Source organism: Neodiprion lecontei, chromosome 6 (assembly GCF_021901455.1).
Source record: "Neodiprion lecontei isolate iyNeoLeco1 chromosome 6, iyNeoLeco1.1, whole genome shotgun sequence".
In the NCBI taxonomy this organism is placed as follows: Eukaryota; Metazoa; Arthropoda; class Insecta; order Hymenoptera; family Diprionidae; genus Neodiprion; species Neodiprion lecontei.
The window spans coordinates 11,404,807-11,423,288 of NC_060265.1; the positions used below are offsets into that span (position 1 = coordinate 11,404,807).

An 18,482-nucleotide genomic window follows, 5' to 3' on the forward strand; every position below is an offset into this window, starting at 1 on the left:
TATAACTTGGGCGTTATTATAAGTCTTACCTGTTGAATATCAAGTGCGTTTTGTACGTATACATATATACATGTACATATGCATACATACATACATATGTATATACATATACATATATATATATATATATAAATGTACACATATACGGACCTTCGGTAGGTCCTTCACGAGGCGACACCGTTATACCCTACTTTAATTACACACGTTGAATAATTTTCATGCCATGTCCATGATCGCAGTGGGTATAAGGTGATGTTTGAAATTCCCGCTGAACAATGTTCCCGCTTCGATTACCGCGAAGGATCGAGTCCGGGCGACCTTCACCCTGACCAGGACGGTCAAGCCTCGCCACGAAGGATGCTGCTCGGGATATTCACCACGTGCAGCTTCCGCTTTCGCGTTCCCAAGTTTTACACTGGATGAAAGGTTGAGCAAACATCCCGCGTAGCTGCTTGCTTGTCAGGGCCTTGGGCATTGTATCGACTGTTTAACTACTGCGTATGGTTAACAGTGGAAATTTCAATACGGATTTACCAAGAACTTGAGAAAAATGTAAATTTGCACCGAACAATTCGGCGATGACGGAAAAACGAGCTCAGAGTCAACGGCGTGTCAACTTGAATAATACCTGCGTATGTCCTCTGAACTTCCAAATTCAAGCAGAGGTGACAGACATCAAATACACCTTGCAAGAACCAATGAAATGCTAATTTCAGTCAACGCATAAGCGACGCAAAGACGATTCATATTTGCGCTCCAGTGTTTCTTCACGAATGTAAATCGACGCGGATTTCACTGTTATGCCGCTGCGATTATCACACGACGTTCCAAAAATCATTAGCACACCCGTGGTTAGCGTATGTTCGACGGTTGACTTGACACATATATCTTCGATTCGCTAAAAAATAGTTGACTCAATTCCTTGGCAGCCCTAATTAGTCGAAAACCGATAAAATTCGCAGCTACCGAACATAGCTTACATGAAACTTTGTCACTTCGGCATATTTTTATCTAGATATTTGCAAGTCAAGCTACCGGTTTTGTTTCGTCTTTATCCGTGAACTGTTTTAAACATTTAGCAAGTCGAAATTCGTAACCAGGTTTCACAGTCTTGAACAATTTCGAAAACCTTATGGGATATGATTTTTTTTAATCCTTTTTCTTGTTATTCATTTTTCAAATTTTTAAACTATTTCTAGATTTTGTTACTGCGGTATGAATCTTAAATTCCTGCACACTACTACTGTTTCTATTGCGACTGCCAATCTGCTTTACTCTTCTCCTTACTCCCTTGTTTACAAAGAAAATTGTAATAAATAAAGTTTATTATTATTATTATTATTAAATTATTGTGATATTATAAAAGTGAAATGTTTCATTGCTACCTATTCTAATTTTTTTCAACCGTCAAAAAACAATAAATCATCACTGACTTCGTTAGTTTCTGTTCATACTATCCAATTGTGTTTCTGGCACAAGTGTGAACCTCATTACAAGTTTAATGAAACGAGTGACTCCGATAGACCCGATTTGCATATTTTTACTCGCTAGAAAAATATCCCATACATTGAGTATGCGACAAATCGAACTGGTGCCAGCGGTTGGTTGCGAAAATGAAAAATTCCCTTCGTTATCCAGCAGGTGAAAGTGTTGTGAGGTAAAATTTCACTCGGAATACTTTCTTCGTGTATTAAATCGTAACTGTATATACATCGAGGGAAGCTTTACTGCAATGGTGCTTTTGAGTGACTGTTAGAAATTCAATTCCCGGACCAGCATTGCGCGTTTTTTTTTTCTTTTTTGTTGAGAGTATCGCCATTGCTGGAGAATTTTCGAATCCCTGAAGAAACTGAGCGTAGTGTTACGTAAAAGTAAATATTTCGTACGATACTCGTACAGTTAATACGGTTGCGGTTAGCTAATCGGAAATCTCTGTGTGGGTGTATTGGCTACACGACTACAAACCATGGAAACAGGTGACGTTTACGTAATTTGATATCAACCTGTTGTTTCAATGAAAGTATTAGCCCGCCGGGGCGTGATGTCAATGAGAGAGAAAACAGAGGTAAAAATATCGAGTAGACGTGCGTGACCCGATTCATTGCAGGTAACAAGTGTTCCCAGCTGAGCACTACCTTAAATACGTTCGGTTGACAGAGTTGTTTTTAACCCGGGATTTTTCATTTTATTTATACCAGAATCCCCGGTTGGAACTTATTTGCATATGTGCGTATGTACCGATATGTCTTATGTTCCACTTTCTTTTCACGTAATTTGATATCAGAAATACTTTATATACCATGTATCACGTCTAGCTGCGGGTAGACAAGTTGTACGGATATGTGTTTTTCGTTCGGATACGTTTTTGATCGACTTGCGGATACGCGAATTTAGATATCAGGAAGAAGCGTAAGGCAAGTAAAATTTTACGTCAACGATTGATCGGTAAGAGGCCATATTAGTAATTGTAATATAATATCGTGTGTATTCGGTAAAACGGGAGTTTTAATCTTTACGATCGTGTTAATTACTTATTGAAGGTATTGCGCTTCGAAATACGCGATTTTCTTACTGTAATTGCTAATTAGTTGATGGCAGGCCATCGACGTAAGGTGGCACCTTATACAAATCACGCGCCGCATACCGAAAGTATGTCAAGTTTCTTTTATTTAGGTTATAGACTCTTACCAGAATCTGTATAAAAATCAATTAAACTCTTTGACATCATAATAATTTTACGGATATGGATTATCTAATTTATCTTCTCGAGTTTACTAATTCTTCAACATAACTTATATAATCAAATTATATCACTTTTAGCTCGAAGCTGCGAGTCTAGGTTAAAAAATAGTCGAAACGTACCTGTGTTCAAGCGACGATCTCAAGATTTTTCAAAAAATTGTAACTTTGTGTGCAGTGCGTGCAAACAAACTCATCAAAATATTTTTTAACATGTCCAAGGACGGGTCATTTTGCCCGTGTGACTCACGGTTGTATCTAAATCAGCGCAAACGCATCACCCTGAACTAATTGTAATTAACTTTGTTTTTTTATTGCCCAAGATTGTAACAAGTCCACACGTTTCTTATCTAAAGGTATAAATAGCATGCATAATTCTAGCTCCTACGACTAAGGTGTACGCATGTAACGTTTTGTTACTTGAACAAATTGAACTTATTTTATAAAATCAGTTCTCAACTATCATTGAGAGAATTCACATTTCAAAGTTTTCAAATAGATACTTTATATTGAAACAAAATTGAAATTACAAGGTTTTTATTTCCTTATCGCAACTGCAAAACTGAACATAAATCCAAAATTGAAGGTACAATGAAATGTTTAGTTCGGACAAATGACCGGAACTTCAATGTTAGTCGTGGTTAAGAATTGGATATTTTAACAATTTTGAAAAAATCGTATCAATAGTTTGCTTGAACCGCGCAATTGTGGCCGTATAAAAAAAAAAATACAGATACAGTTGAGTGATTCACAGCTTGAAACGTGCCCTCTTCTACGGAGATGTCTTTTCTTTTCATATATATATACATATATATATATATACTAAACGATGAATGAAAACTCACGGACCGTCTCGACTCGATAGCTTCGAAGTCGAAGCTGAACGCGAGCCTCGGAAGCGCCTGGAAAGTTGTGGAAAGAAACCAGCTACGAGCTAGGTCAACGTACAAGAAACTGTCACGAGCGTTCATTGACGTTTAGAAATAAAAATAATTCGGTCTGCGTTATCCGTAAGCAGAAAGTCTCGATCGTGTGTTTTCGGTATCGTTCCAGAGTAATTTTCCGAAATTAAAGTACCCGCTGCTCAGAATTCGCGGTAGACGATCATGCACCTACGTCTAGTTCTCATTGACCGATCACCACAAAGCCGGCTTTGAGGTGTTACCTGCAGGTTAGAAATTTGTTAACCCTGGTTTTGAAGGATGGATTTTACGGCCGTCGTCCGGCGGAGGTGTCAATTAGTAACTGTTTGCGCAAGCAGACCATTTCTAAAGTCGACTCAGGTTGGTTCACTAACCTCCTGGGAGAGACAGGCTGCCCAAAACATACCGTAACCATCACTCCCAGTCAGCGTATTTGCCGTTGCTGCTGCTACTGCATACGAAACGTGGGCGAGTTTCTATCGACGTTCAGTGAAATACTAATACCGAACGTAATTTGGAATTACATTCATCGGCGGTAATTAATTAGCGTTTCTCCAATTTTCCAACTCACAATCAATATACATTATAGTTGTTTTGAAGAATTTCAATCACTAGCGGTGGGATCTACTGGTTGTTTCATTCTTTCCACACAATTAGAATTCTGGTGGCAAATTCTTCACTAAAAATGAATAATGTAGTAAAGCCAACTATGTGTTATTGGATCAAATAACGTGTGCAGGTTGAGTCAAATGAACTGGAATCGTTGTTAAAGGAATTTCTTTTTTTTTTCAGCGAGCAAATTGCGTCCGCCATAATATTCAACTATACTACTGATGGATTTACTTACTAGAAAGTATTATACAAATTATAAGTCTGTCCGAGTCTCTAGATTTTGAGTGTTCAAAAAGTAGGTTCGGTTCCTGAAGAGCCACGCCCAAACGGTACCAGTTTCAATAATGAGAATCTAATAAGCGATTACAGTTACAGGAAATGAACAAGCGACAATTTTTCATGCAGATGATCTGGTTATTGCGACCTTGATCATAAGTTGAATCGATCGTTGAATACAGAAAATTTTTATGCAGATTGTTTTACAAGTTTAGTGATTTGAAAAGTGATTCTTTCGGCATTTTCACCTTATTCGACTCAAATCGCAACTTGAGTCAAAAAACATTCTTGTATCTAGAAGCAATAGGCGGAGAAAATAATGGCAACATGCCTTGAACCGCATGTATACGTACTATGTGTGCAAATAATCGATAATCACATCTTACTTTAGTTTATACGACTTGACGTCATTAACTACTAAGAAATTAACGAAGCAGTACACAGCCATACAGATTTTCTCAACAGTTTTCGAACGATTCATATTTTTTATCAACAAACTTTCCTGCACATTGAATCAACCTGTTCGTCCACCTGAATTTTTTACTCTAGCAAATACACCCGTTTCGAATGGAACTGCATTGATTTCTTGAGTTCTCCATGCCCGTCCGTTTATAGAATACCACGGCATAAGTATCCGCCAGCAAGCTGAACTAACAATAAGCCGGATGTTTTGCGATCAGAAATTTCCGGTCCAGTGAAGACAGCCGTGGCGCTGAAAGGAATTTAAGCGAGTTCAAAAATCACGGAATGTTCTTCTTGCGAACTATTTTCGCGAGTCTCATAATTGGGCGTAGATTAATGCGTAGCTAAGTTCCACTAATAGAAGTTCCGCAGTAATTTCCTCTTCCAGTACTGCTAACCAAATCGGATATTGAATTAATCCAACACGCGACCCGGTCGATCGATACGGAACTGCGATTAAATCCCCCTGACTACGTAATCGTCTTTCGCTATCGCGCCGGGTGCATTACGACCTTCTACTGCGCCAGGAAATCAGTTAATACCGAATCTACTGATTAGAAAAATCGAACTGTTGGCCTAGCGAGGGAACAGTGAGAATGCGAATGCGTGAAGAGTGAATATTTTTATCTCAGAAAATCTACTTATTGTGGGCTAGTTAAAATTTCAAGCCTGAGAAATGTCCTTAAATGTCGAATATTAATCACAAACGTAGCACATACCGCAGGAGGGATTGATGTAACTCTGGCCTGATACTGCAATCTTTAATTATGCAACCATCTTCTTCGCACGGTTAAACTACCCGAGGTTTCTCACGCACTCGAATCCCAGCACCATGGCAGCGCTCTCTAGCATGTACTTGGCATTTCAAATTCCCCTTATTACACATCTTTACACACTTGTACAACTTGCGTACATTTGTGGTATACGGACTGCGTACATACCTACGTTATATATCCTCCTTTTACACTTTTCGCAAAAGCTTCGTAAATGACGCGAGTTTCAACCACGATTATAGGCATAATTTATGTACTTACGCATGTATTGCGGTACGCGTGTGCCTGATGAGAAAGTCGCATCTTTCAAATGGCATTTAGATGCACCTAGGCCGTTTTAGAAAAATCATATTCCTTCTCAGATCAGTCAAAATCTTCTTTCTCAGAAAATATTATCAGTTCTCAAAAAAACGTTTTGTATTGTCTAGTAGTATTCAGGCGTCAATTTTATTGATTCTTATCTTACGAATGATATCGAAGATTATTAAAAAATTCAAATTGCGTAACGTTAGCAACTGTCAAACCTTTCGAACATGATGAAAATTATCAAGATTTGACGAAGAATTTCACCGTACAGTGACTGTTCAACATATCGCGAACTCGATCAGCGCTCATTAAAATAACGCGAACCATGCTACAACAGACTATCGACGAATGTAAGTGAATGTGGTAATTTTTATATCACTTACAGGCTTATCGTAAATATATTTTCATGCAAATTCGACAAGTCTGACTATAATATACTGCGGAATAAAATTACGAGAAACATCGCAAAATGAAGTAACACGGTAGCGCAGAGGTACGATTTGACATCCGTGATCGAAAATTTATAAATCGTACGGTGATCTGCAAATTTGACCTAGCCCACAAGGCCGCATGTCTTCTCTCTGTATAGATTATTATCAATATACTTGAGTTTTAACCGTGCAGACTGCAAAGCCAGTTTCTGCTGCCGAGGGTGACTAACGGCTTGCGCGACAATAAATTATCTGGGAATTGCGTGCACGTCTAACTGGGAAACGCTGCTACAAGTACCATCTACCATGTAATTTACGACGTCGCCTTTGGAACCGCGCGCGAAGAACGCGCCGGCTACCAAAACTATCCGCGGCGCAAAGTTGGCGGGTAGGAAAATGTCCGTACGTCATGCATATTATATGTACGTTATACGTACGCTACGTACGTTGTTTGTACGCCCGGTATTCCAGAGGAAAACTTTCTTTCACCTGCGAGCCGAGTTCACATCACGTGCCCAGTCTCAACGCCCAAGAAAGGAACGCTCGGGTCCTTATACAACTGCTGTACGGCACCAGTCGTCTTAACTTAAGTAATCCCGATTACACCTTATGCCTCCAGGAATGCACTCGATTCTTGCATACGTTCTTTGTTAAATATAACGTGCGATGTTGGTCGAACGAAAATCGATGGTTTTTAGTAATTTTACGACGAGATGCAAGATTTACCGTGAATATTTATGATATTGTTCTATTCGTAAGCTTGAAACACACTTGAAGAATACAAAAATATAGAAATTACTGAAATCATAAACAAGAGCTTAGGTACCGATGCTTATTTTCAAATTACTTAAAAATAGGTCAAAATTGGATTTTTCTCTACGATGGCGCATTTTATTCAGAACGCTATTTTCTAGCGATCCGTGAGACATGTTTTTCCCAGTATTTCAGTTGTCAATTCAATAATGCCATTTCCTAATTGTAATCAGTATCACCACGGTATTGTAAAATTGATTTTTTGCGGTTGAGGTTTGCAACAAAATTCTCCTTCCGAAACAATACATTACAGATATGAGTATATGAATATGGTTTTAATGTGTCGAGTCTATATCTGCTTTCCATTTTTTGCTGTCACGTATACATATACTAAATATGTTCTTTTTTTTGTTTTTTATAATTCATAATTCGTTGTATTTTTTTTTTTCATTTTTTTTTTTTTTGCATTGTCGCTACTTTAATCTGTTTAGATAATATCTGTACATACAAAACCAGTTCATACCGATGGAAAGAGAAAGAAAGATATCGCCTAACATTGTTTTCACACCAATTATGCATGCTCCGGCGCAGTTCTCATTGTGACTTTATGTCACGCAGTACGAAAAGAAGTAAAACTACAAAATAACTAGAATTATACTAGTAGATATATTTTCTGACGATTTTAAAGTTTAGACTTTTTTGGTTCATAACTTTTTTTATAAACGTTGCAGCTATCGTCGGTTCTTGATTATAATTTGTGAGCGAAAATAGCGTTTCAATTTAAAAAAAAAAATTACATGAAAGGTATACGTGTTACGAATTTTTTATTACTATATTTCGATTCCAGAGTATCAAATCTATTATAATTACACGTAATAAAAAGAAGGAGAAAAAAAAAATGTTTACAGACCTATGTTATTTACCGACGTCTATTAAATTTTATTTACCGTAAGCCCTCTGAATGAAATGAGCCATAAATTTAAATACAAAACGAATCTATTAGATTTTAATTTCAACGTTTTCGAATGGATTTGAAATGAAGCATCGGTGTATCTAAACTTTTATTTTTAATTCCAGTATTTTATATTTTTCGATTTTTAAACACATCTTCGTAGCGTAATAATATAACGAATCAATAAATACTCAAAGCACGACCATCTCGTAATAAGATTAATAAAAAGTACGAATTTTAGGCCACCTTTAACCCGTACGTTCTAACCATATTTTTCAACCTGTAAGAAAAATCGGTGTACGCTTTACAGGTGCAGAATTTATGTCCAATTCACCGTCTATCCACCTGGAATTCACTTCGTAGAACTAATGTTTGTAATTGAAATAAAATTTTCAAATAAAAAACATTGAACGTTTGTGACAGAAAATGCTTGGCTCCGTTTATAACCAGCATCGAGGATGCTGGTATTATTTCTTTGAAAGAACACCTGGGCATACATGATACACGAGCGTGAATAGGAACATAAGTATACCCTTGTACCGCTGTACACTTTCACGGTGTATCTATTAGGCCTTTGTTAGTATCGCGTCTTCTTCGCCTCGGGGTACGCACTTTGGCATGGCATAGGCATATTATCCGAAGACACGGATGAACCGATGTAACAGTGAGTGAATAATTGCTATTACGCGAAAGTGTAATTTCATCTATACATACATATATATATATATGTATGTATATTTATATATATATATATATATATATATATATATATATATATATATATATATATATATATATATATATATATATATATATATATAATGCCGCGTTTTACGCCGTAAGTACCACCTACGCACCAAACCTTTATCGCCCGGGGAATTTACGTGAGCATATACGGGCAGGTATATGAAACTCCGACGCAGTAGTGATAACGAATGTATTTTAGATGGGCTGTGTTATGAAAAGGCAGTGGTGGAGGAGGAGGAGGAGGGACAGGCACGCAAAAGTGATAAACAAGTCGCTTACGTTACATGCCTGCAAAAGCAGAAGAACCAACCGTAGCAGCCGACGATTTCGAAAATTATTCCGTGGTTTGAAGTTCGGATAAAAAGTTGATATTCCGAATTATATATACCGTGCGAAATTTTGGAAAAAATTAGAAAGATCAAACCGACGCACGACGGTCAACGATCCAAAAATTATAAACTTGAGCTGTAAGGGGTTTTTGGCGTTTTTTACGAAGGGTTGAAAAATTTCTCATCAATCTCTGTAGAATGTTTTTTACCGATCTCTATCTGAATCTAAGATGTGGATCACCGATCGGAAATGCAGGGTGCGAAATTGTTTTCAGGAATGGCAAAAGGTGATTCCAAGTTGAACTTCACCTTCACAGCGACGTATTTTCCAATGACAAATCTACGAGGCATTCCAGTTTGAGATTACGTGTCTTACCTCATTGTATTGTGATCCGCAATACGTGCGGGAAGAAGTTCATTCGCAGTTTGACTAGGCCTCCAAGAATGTAACCTTAAGCGTGAAAATGATGAAGACTACGGTATTTTGGATCAAATCAGGCATAAAGTAGAATCGAGCTGCATTACCCGTGATCGTTTTTTTTTATCAGCGTACACGTATTATCCCTTTAACAGGGAAACTGTAAACATGTATGTACAGACATTTGTTGTACATCTACAAACAATAAAAATAGAATGACACATGAATGTACCGTCACAATGAGATGTGCGTCACACTGCTCGATAGACAGTTCAAAAAACATTCCAAACCACCGGATGTCGTATTCTCGAAATTGGACGTATAGAAACAGTATAATACATATACTACACCTTTGAATTGACTTCTTTTGCTTTGCCGATGATATAAGACGATAAGAACGTTTCGGTAACGATTGCTGAAAAGCTTTGAGTCGACGTTTTGCAATAAGGAAAGAATAACGAAATTAAAAACAGCAAATTGGCGATACGTGCGAGTATTTCAATAGGCTATCGTCTCATTTTCAAGGATAGGATATGATGGCATCAATCAGCGATGATTGAATACGATCCCCGATCACGTGGTTGAAGTTTTAGTGACGCTAACTTTACTAAACGCTGAACGAAAAATCACCATCGTGGTGCAATATCAGAATAACTTCGATGGATTTCAATTTACAAAACGTTGGTTTCTCAATGCTGTAGAATGGTTCATTTGATTTCAGATAACCCCAAAGTTGCGAAATTAAGAGATTTTCTAAAAATATGTACATCGTTACGGTAACGTTATGAACTTTAACCTCGTTTTCGACATATTCAGGAATATTGTCAGCATATTTATCAACGCGCCGAACTGAGAAAATGTTAGCAACATCTCCGTCCCATAAGTGCGAACCCTGATGATTTCGAGAACACTGTATGATTGTGCGAAATATTTGCATACTTTGTGAACCATGGTAACATACTGTTGTACGTAAGCATTCGAGAAGTTGTTTTTTTTTTTCATATTTACATTTGTACGCGACAATTGAGTATGTGTTAAAATATTCAAGATTTGATCGAGTTTTCTTGGAACTTTTCGGAAATACCGTACCGAAAAGGTAATCTGAAGTGTGACCGTGTCATTTCCATCGGCAAGAATTAGTGTTAAGTTGCATAGAGTTTAGACTGACAATGAGAAGAGTCAGTGAACCGTTTATAGAAGGCTAATCTAGCCAGCGTTGCACGAAGTATAGAAAAGTCGTGCAACGTGCCCCAAGGATGAGTTGCCGATCTAGGACTCTTCGCTCGGTTTCAAAAGTACGGCGACAAAAAGTCAGAGACTGTGAAAAAATGGGGGAAAAAATGGCGAATTTACTCCCGACGTCGCGTCGAGACGCTGCCAAGGGAAAGCGTTCTTGTTCGCTTAAACTCGGGAACTATCTGAACCCTGAAGAAGCCGCAAGCCAACATTTCTAGTTTGTTGATTCGAGCGTAGTCAGCCGTGTCGTCATTTGGCGACTAACGCTCGCAAGGAAAGTCTCTCGGATGGAATATTATCTCTGATATATGTATATATATATAACCAGTGCATATTCGTATTTTTTTCCAGAGACACATACAGGTTTTCTACTCTTTGAAATATGTCATTCTTCTTTTTAATTAGTCTTGAAGTCCTACTTTCGTTCCTGGATGGAAAAATACTGCAATCGTTATTTCTTACAATTACCTTAACGCGCCTCAACAATATTCCCAGCATGGATAAACGCCTTGAATTACAAGGAAGTTTAAAACTTGATTAGCAAAATGAAGAACCGAACAAGTAGAAAGATTCAAGCTGCATGATCGGCAATATTTGCAACCATTGTTACGGTTCAACGGTAATACTGTGGCTGACTAGGTCCTGGAATACATCGGACGGAGTATGATTACCGTGCATAAATAATATCCCACCTTGAAGATCGGCGTGTAAGATATTTAGCTATACTCGGCGTTATCTCTTTCGACCAGAAAGAGTAATTTGCGTTGGTAGTTTAAAGTTTGAGTAACATTCCTACACGAACGTAGCGGCAGTGTAAAGCGGCCCTAATACAGGGAGGTTTACCTTTTTCGAAACGTCTAAAAAATATGTGAAGTTTAGTACCGACAATGCAATTATCCGTATCTCTCAGAGATCGCATCTCTTCAAATAATTACAGAAACTCTCCGTGTACTAGCTACTTTGTTTTACCATCCGGAAATTATGTACCAATTGCATTATTATATGCTCTGCAGGATAGAGGAAATTGTTTATAACCAATTCCTTCGCCCAAACTTTACTTGCACAAGAAATTTTCTATCGCAAGATACGCGCGGCACAATCGCAAATTGGTAGGTATAAAATGTACGAGTCTTGTATTAGGAGAGTTGCAACCACGTTTGTCCACGATTCGCTATATGAGGATAAATAATGGTTTTCTATTGTTCTGTAATGAGGAGTAGGTTATAGCGATACTTGAAGAGCTTGTACACCTATTGTGAGGAGTCAGCTCGAATTGTCCTAAGAGCTGTCGCAACGTGAGGATTGCGGTGAACGTTTGATTACGCGCAATTAAGCAGCCGCCCTTTTTTCCACACGTATATCATCCTCTAAACGTTGCCAATCCTCACGTTTCGCACCCCTCAGAAAATATATCCCTCTCCTTCTTTCAAAGCTATATCGACATCCGCCTAGATAACAGGTAGCTGCTAGGCGTAGGACTGGATGAGGTAGCAAAAAAAAAAAAACGCACACGTGACTCATGGGATCTGCCCCTTTATTGATTCCGAAACGCCACCGAAACGGCGTGCAGATGGCGCCACTGTCGGGAACCCGCAATGGTCAACCACCCCACTTCTGGACACTGGGTATGAATGTTTCAAATATAACACGCAGTAAAACCGCGCGCGAGAAAATAATTTCTCTCGCTATCCCTCGCTAAAGCTTATGCCGTAAAAATTAATTAATCCATAACGCGGTTCACGCGCATTATAGTTATGGCTGCTAGGTTATGTATGTGCGCAGTAGGCAAAATAGCGGAATCCCTTTCTCCGGAGCATACATCATAACATCAAGCTAAGTACATACATACACATATACTTGAACAATTTTCATCGTTATAAAGTTGTAAAGTTTCTTTTCACCCTGTTCTTGCTTCGTTGTTTTGATCATTTTTTTTTTTTCTTCCATGTATTATCTTATATTTCATTCGACAGTTATTTTACAGGACTAAAAGTGCGAGTAATCAGAGCTGAAAGTAAGTAATGAGAATTGATGTGCAGAACTAGCTCACCGGTATCCTGCACCAGCAAACATTGCGAGAGGTCTTATCGCGCTGCGACAATAAATCGATTGAAACCGGTCTTGGACCGCTAGTATACAGCCATTCGGAATTTGCCTATTAAGAGCGTATAATTCCTGTTCTGCTGATAATTAATCTCCGACCGTCTTTACCCTGCCTGATTAATTATTACGCCTACCATCACGGTATCTACGAGAGGACTAAACGTCGGGAAAAAAAAACTCCAGACAATGCAGCGTACGCGCAGATAGTCCGATAAAAATCATCTATCTCCACCCACCGAAGATACGCAACAGAGTTGAACGGTATCATCCTTGTGCCGTAGTTATACCTATCAATTTTAGATCTATCTACTTACGCGCATCAGATGGCGAACGTGCAATTGAAAGTTTAGATGCCAATCGCAGCTATACGTGTGGTGACCAACGATAAGAAGGGAAGAAATTAGTCAGATCGTTCGTGATTCATCTTTTGCACTCAGGTTTCGTAAGTGATATTGCCCTGGCTACATCTGACAGATAGCGGTAAATTAGTCAATCCTTTGATTATAATTCGTGAGCCGCAGCTTGCATCGTTGCTATTCTAGTATATGGATCTATGTACGTATAATATACCTCAGTGTGGGTTACTCGTGGTGTATTGACCCTGCAAGAAAAATCTCTCGCTGAGATCGCTCGGAAGCATCCCACTTGAGTCAGAAATTACGTAGAATTAAGGTGACATTTTATACACACACTTTCTTCTCGTGAATGCAGGATGCGTTTCTCAGCAAATTGTACAAGGGGAACTGCAGCGTACATTTTGTGCAATCAAAGATAAATGGCACGCGATTTATAAAAAAAAATTGTATAAATTTTCTCTGGCGTTTGTTTAAAATTTATCTGCAATCGTATTGAAAGCGAATACGGAATCATAATCTCGAGAAAATGTTACTAATGACTTTACACCGTACTTTGGAATAAAATTTGCATTGGATGAAAAATTTAACATTTCTCCGGAACATGAAATTTCACAACCTCGACAAATTTCCAGAACAGTCTGCGTAATTGTTCAGACGCAATTATTACGGAAACGTGAAAATTCACTTACATAATTGAACTCGAGTACTCGTCTTCTAAATTCTCGGCAATGTCTTTCATAGTTACTCGGAAATTTCTCAGCTCTTCCTAGTTGAACAATGTTTTAAAGAAAAATAAACTAGGAGCAAATGAATGAGACGACATATCTGAATAATTATGAGAAACTTTTTCGCAATAACATCATACATATACGACGATGCCCAGTGATTTCTTTATAAGTCTATAAGTATGTAACATTTTCTACGGAAGTCGCGAACCGCATATATGTATATAAAGCTGTTATATAACATGTGAAATAACTTATATCTCTTCAATACATGTGGTTGTAAGTTTTTCACAAATTTTCAGCCAATTTGTAACTGCACCGCGAAATATGAAACGAGCTGCACGAATAAGGTCGAATTCTGTGGTAAATATTGACCATTGACACCCTGTGCATGGAATGATGATAATACCCCCCCATCGATTGTGATGCAAAGCCACGGGAGGCACCCTCCGTATTTTCATGGCAGCGAAATGCGTCATGCGGAAAATTCGGGTTCGCGAGCCTGTTTCATGCACGCCCGTACTACACACGGTTTGTCATCGTCATGTGTATCGACCGCCCCGAGAAGCATACGCTCCCATGACATCCTCCCTCCAACGAGTGAGTCCGTCTTCCACCGCCATGTGCACAATACGTAAAAATTTTAGGTACATAACGTGTCTCTATGTGTATCACTGATATACGGTGTATTGTCGATACGGGCCGTTGCTCCAACCATATTCCGAACGAACGAATAAGAAATTACACAATGTTGGTCGTCACCTGCGCCTCTCGACCGGACCACCTGTTTCGCCCAAAACTATAATTCTGACAATGAGGGAGTCTAAAACGAACCCGCGTTCGCTTTTTCGATTAGTCCTAGGATATCGCACACTTGGTTGTTTAGTGAGTGTTGTCAGTTCGACGAATAGGCCCCAACTGGTACTATCTGAGTGTAAGTCAATTTTTAGTAAAGATTGTTACATAGTCTCCAAAATTTAGTTATTCAAACACTAAGTGACAAAGTAACGACAATTAGCAACGGTTCCAAGTTCAGATTCAATGTATTTCGATCATTTAGCTGCGATGTACTTTCGCAAAGGTAGAAATTTTATTTTTGACAGTACGAAATCAGTCCAACTAAAATTGTAACATCCCAGTTGCCAGCGAATTATTTCTCAAAATCTAAGTTTCTTTTCTGCGGTCACAAACTCTAGAAACAGGGGTAGACCAAGTAAACTTACGATAATTTATACCGATTTATATTTTTCGAAACTGCTTATTCATTTATTTCTGTAGAACTATGGTTCGTCAGCCACTAGCGTATAATATAAGTTAAAACAACTTTTCCCTTTGTAAATCATTTACTCATTCTGTTTTTATTCTAATAAATCAATTTTCTCGTAAGATTACTGCAACGCAAATGTGTGTGTAATTTTCTCATTCCTCGAAGTTAATTCCTATACTGGTTACCTTAACGATGGTAATTGCTGACCGACTATGTCGTTTAGCATGCGAATTTAGACACCGTTGTGCATGCGGTATATTATAGACTCGCAAGCTAAACTACGGAAAATAAACATGCTCTCATTAACCATCAAGACAAGTTTCAACGCCAGCGGTGAAGCCGAGTCTGTGAATTAAAAACGAAAGAAGCTTGCAAAGATCCACTCGCAGAAAATTGTTAAGACAAAATTTTCGCTGCATGGCTATAATATGATGCTACTAGAAAGACGAGCATACTACTTCAGAGTTAAGAAAGCGACGAGCGATTGTTTCAGGTGCGGACGGTAAGCTAGCTGTGTACATCCTCTGATATTTTATCCATCTTTGCTGCAGTGCAGCCGCAGAAACGACATGGGTTTGCAAATTTCATATTCAACGTTTGTTTTTTTTTTTCTTATTCGCTACGATTACACAATAAGAGTTATAATTGCTGGAACGGGAGCAACGGCGGCAGCTGCAGCCGCGAAATAACTTGCTTCTGCAGGCTCGAAGCTGAATTATAATGTTGGGATTATAATGACTAATTGGCTGTAAGTATTATTAGCGATATTACAACTTTACCGACATTGCCTGCAACAGTGGTGCACGTTAACATCCAAAGAAATGCACTTCTGCTTTGTGCTACGTATACATGTGAGATTTATACGTGTGCAGGCAAATGCTCGCGAGCCTCTCGTGCCCGTGCGGATAGATTAAATTAGCACGCGTAATATATCCAACCAAGGTAAGACAGTGCGCAGGAGCGTTGTTGGCACCGGCACATTGCGCCTCGAGGATCAACGCACCGCGGATACATGACATACATATATACATGTATACATAGACACACCGGGCATCCCGAACGGCTGTGAAAAATTTTGCGCAAGTTTCACTGACTCGGCCCAAAATCCATACATACGTGCAGCAATCTGTACAATTTTTCTACAGAGCGAATAGACCTGTACGATAATATTTGCATAAATCTTGGCGCGGAATTCAAAAAATAATATAACATATATATATATATATATATGTATATATTATTTTTTGAATTCCGCGCCTATATATATGCATATATCTATATTACATATTTGTGCCCGACTTCAATAATATGAAAATTATATACAGTGAAGAGAAAAATTGTAAGCTCTGCAAGGACGGGTGAACTCAGGATAATTACCAAACGGAGTTTAAATTTCAAATGAAAACTTCGAAAATGATCATTCGGACTGATAATAATTATACAGTAAAATTCAAAGCTTTGTAAACGAGTCGGATCAATGAAAATGCTATCGACGTGTAATCATACCGATGTGCGAAGGCTGTAGACATGTTACTATCCATGGGGTGGTTCCATATATCGTGATCTTCCTGCTTCACGGGGTGCACACTGTTTTCCCTCCCTCCTTATGTTCCAGTTTTATTCAAAACACCGGTCTTAGGTAAAAATGAAAAAAAAAATATATATATATATATATTCCCAACTCGGATATACCGTAGCTGTAATCACTCGACAAAGTCCGATCCGAAACAAAATCCGCGCGCTGCACCGCGCCTCGTTTGAAAATGTAGTTTTCGACTCGGAAGGCGTGGAACGGGAGACCGCCGGTTGAAAAGTCGGTTATTCGTAGAGGCGGCAGACCGTCCGCGCCTATCGTCCACCTGAAATCGTCAACCTGAACAGACTGAAGTCCCGAAACAGCCCGTCCGCTCGTCAGTGTGGCTGCGGCGCCGCGGCGCAGTCGAGGACGACGATTCTCCGGAGGGGAGTCGGAGCGACTTGCTTGACTGCCAAGCCAACCGGGCCCAGCCGCCTCTTCCTTACCGACGGAGCGACCGGAACCCGACGAGATATTCCTCCCTCCACCGCTCTGCCACCCGGGCATTCCGCGATCGTATTCCTCTCCGTTTCTACCTGATACAAATTACCGATTGCCCATCAATCAACCCAGGTTTAGGTGCTCTCTGAGTTTCTGCGGAGTGACGTTCGTCGAGTTGTAATGCAGTTCGGATAGAGTTATTGGCGATCATATACGTATACGGGACAATTGTTTCCCATAATGCATTGCAGTTACGCTTTTCTTTTCTTGTCGGGGTATTTTTTTTTTTTTTTTGTTTTTTGACAATTACCAGCCAATCTCTCATGCGGCAAACGAAAACCATTTTTCATATTGAAACAACAGACTCACCGTCGAAACGTGTTGTTACATAAAATAAACTTGAGGGAGAAATAGAAACGTGGCTGTATTTTTTTTTCTGTCTTTGTTTGTCCAGGTACATGTAATTACGGTACATGTACGTAGTGCGGAAGATATTCTCTCCAGTTTTTGATTTTCAGTGTTCACGAAACTGGTTACCTCTGCGGACGAACAATTATATTGAAATTTAATGCCGCTGGAATGGTTACTGATCGTTCGATAGCGGTTTCGTCATATTTCATGCGACTAAAGTATCGCGAATCGTCAGTTATTCGGCGAGACTTCCGGTTCATTGGCCTCGTTAAAATTTCAGTCTGGGAGGCCATGAAACATGAATGAACTGGAATATGGATTAGTAGTTGTTAAAATTATCCTTAAATGTAACCCGAAAAAAACGAACGTACATCACAAATGTATATTCGATCATCTTGAATTATACATTCTATAGAGGCAATATTGCCGATATCGCGATATATACACAGCTAAACGACGAGTGCAGCGTATAGACTACCAACGTATACCTATATGCGCATTATGCACCTCGGCAACTATGCGCGGACAAACTTATTTTTTAGGCTGTACAGTGAACGCCCGCCTGCAATATCGACCCCGACCACAGCACCTATCTGCACCGACCTCCACTGTCTGTACTGTAGAGTGCAGCCACACACGCATACTT

At 39.0% G+C, this 18,482-nt stretch overlaps 1 protein-coding gene across 2 annotated transcripts in view; it reads right to left on the reverse strand.

The window, feature by feature from the left end:
* Nucleotides 1-17,304, reverse strand: part of LOC107225144 — a 54,410-nt gene extending 37,106 nt beyond the window's left edge. The window contains exons 1-2 of one of the 2 annotated variants that reach the window (XM_046742847.1): nucleotides 17,101-17,304; nucleotides 16,915-17,042 (exon numbers count right to left, since the gene is read on the reverse strand). In XM_046742847.1, the coding sequence (XP_046598803.1) occupies nucleotides 16,915-16,949 (35 nt within the window). In that variant the 5' untranslated portion in view covers nucleotides 16,950-17,042; nucleotides 17,101-17,304. Of the gene's footprint in view, nucleotides 1-16,914 lie in introns of both variants that reach the window. The other variant, XM_015665498.2, reaches the window with a different exon arrangement.
* Between the last annotated feature and the right edge of the window lie 1,178 nt (nucleotides 17,305-18,482).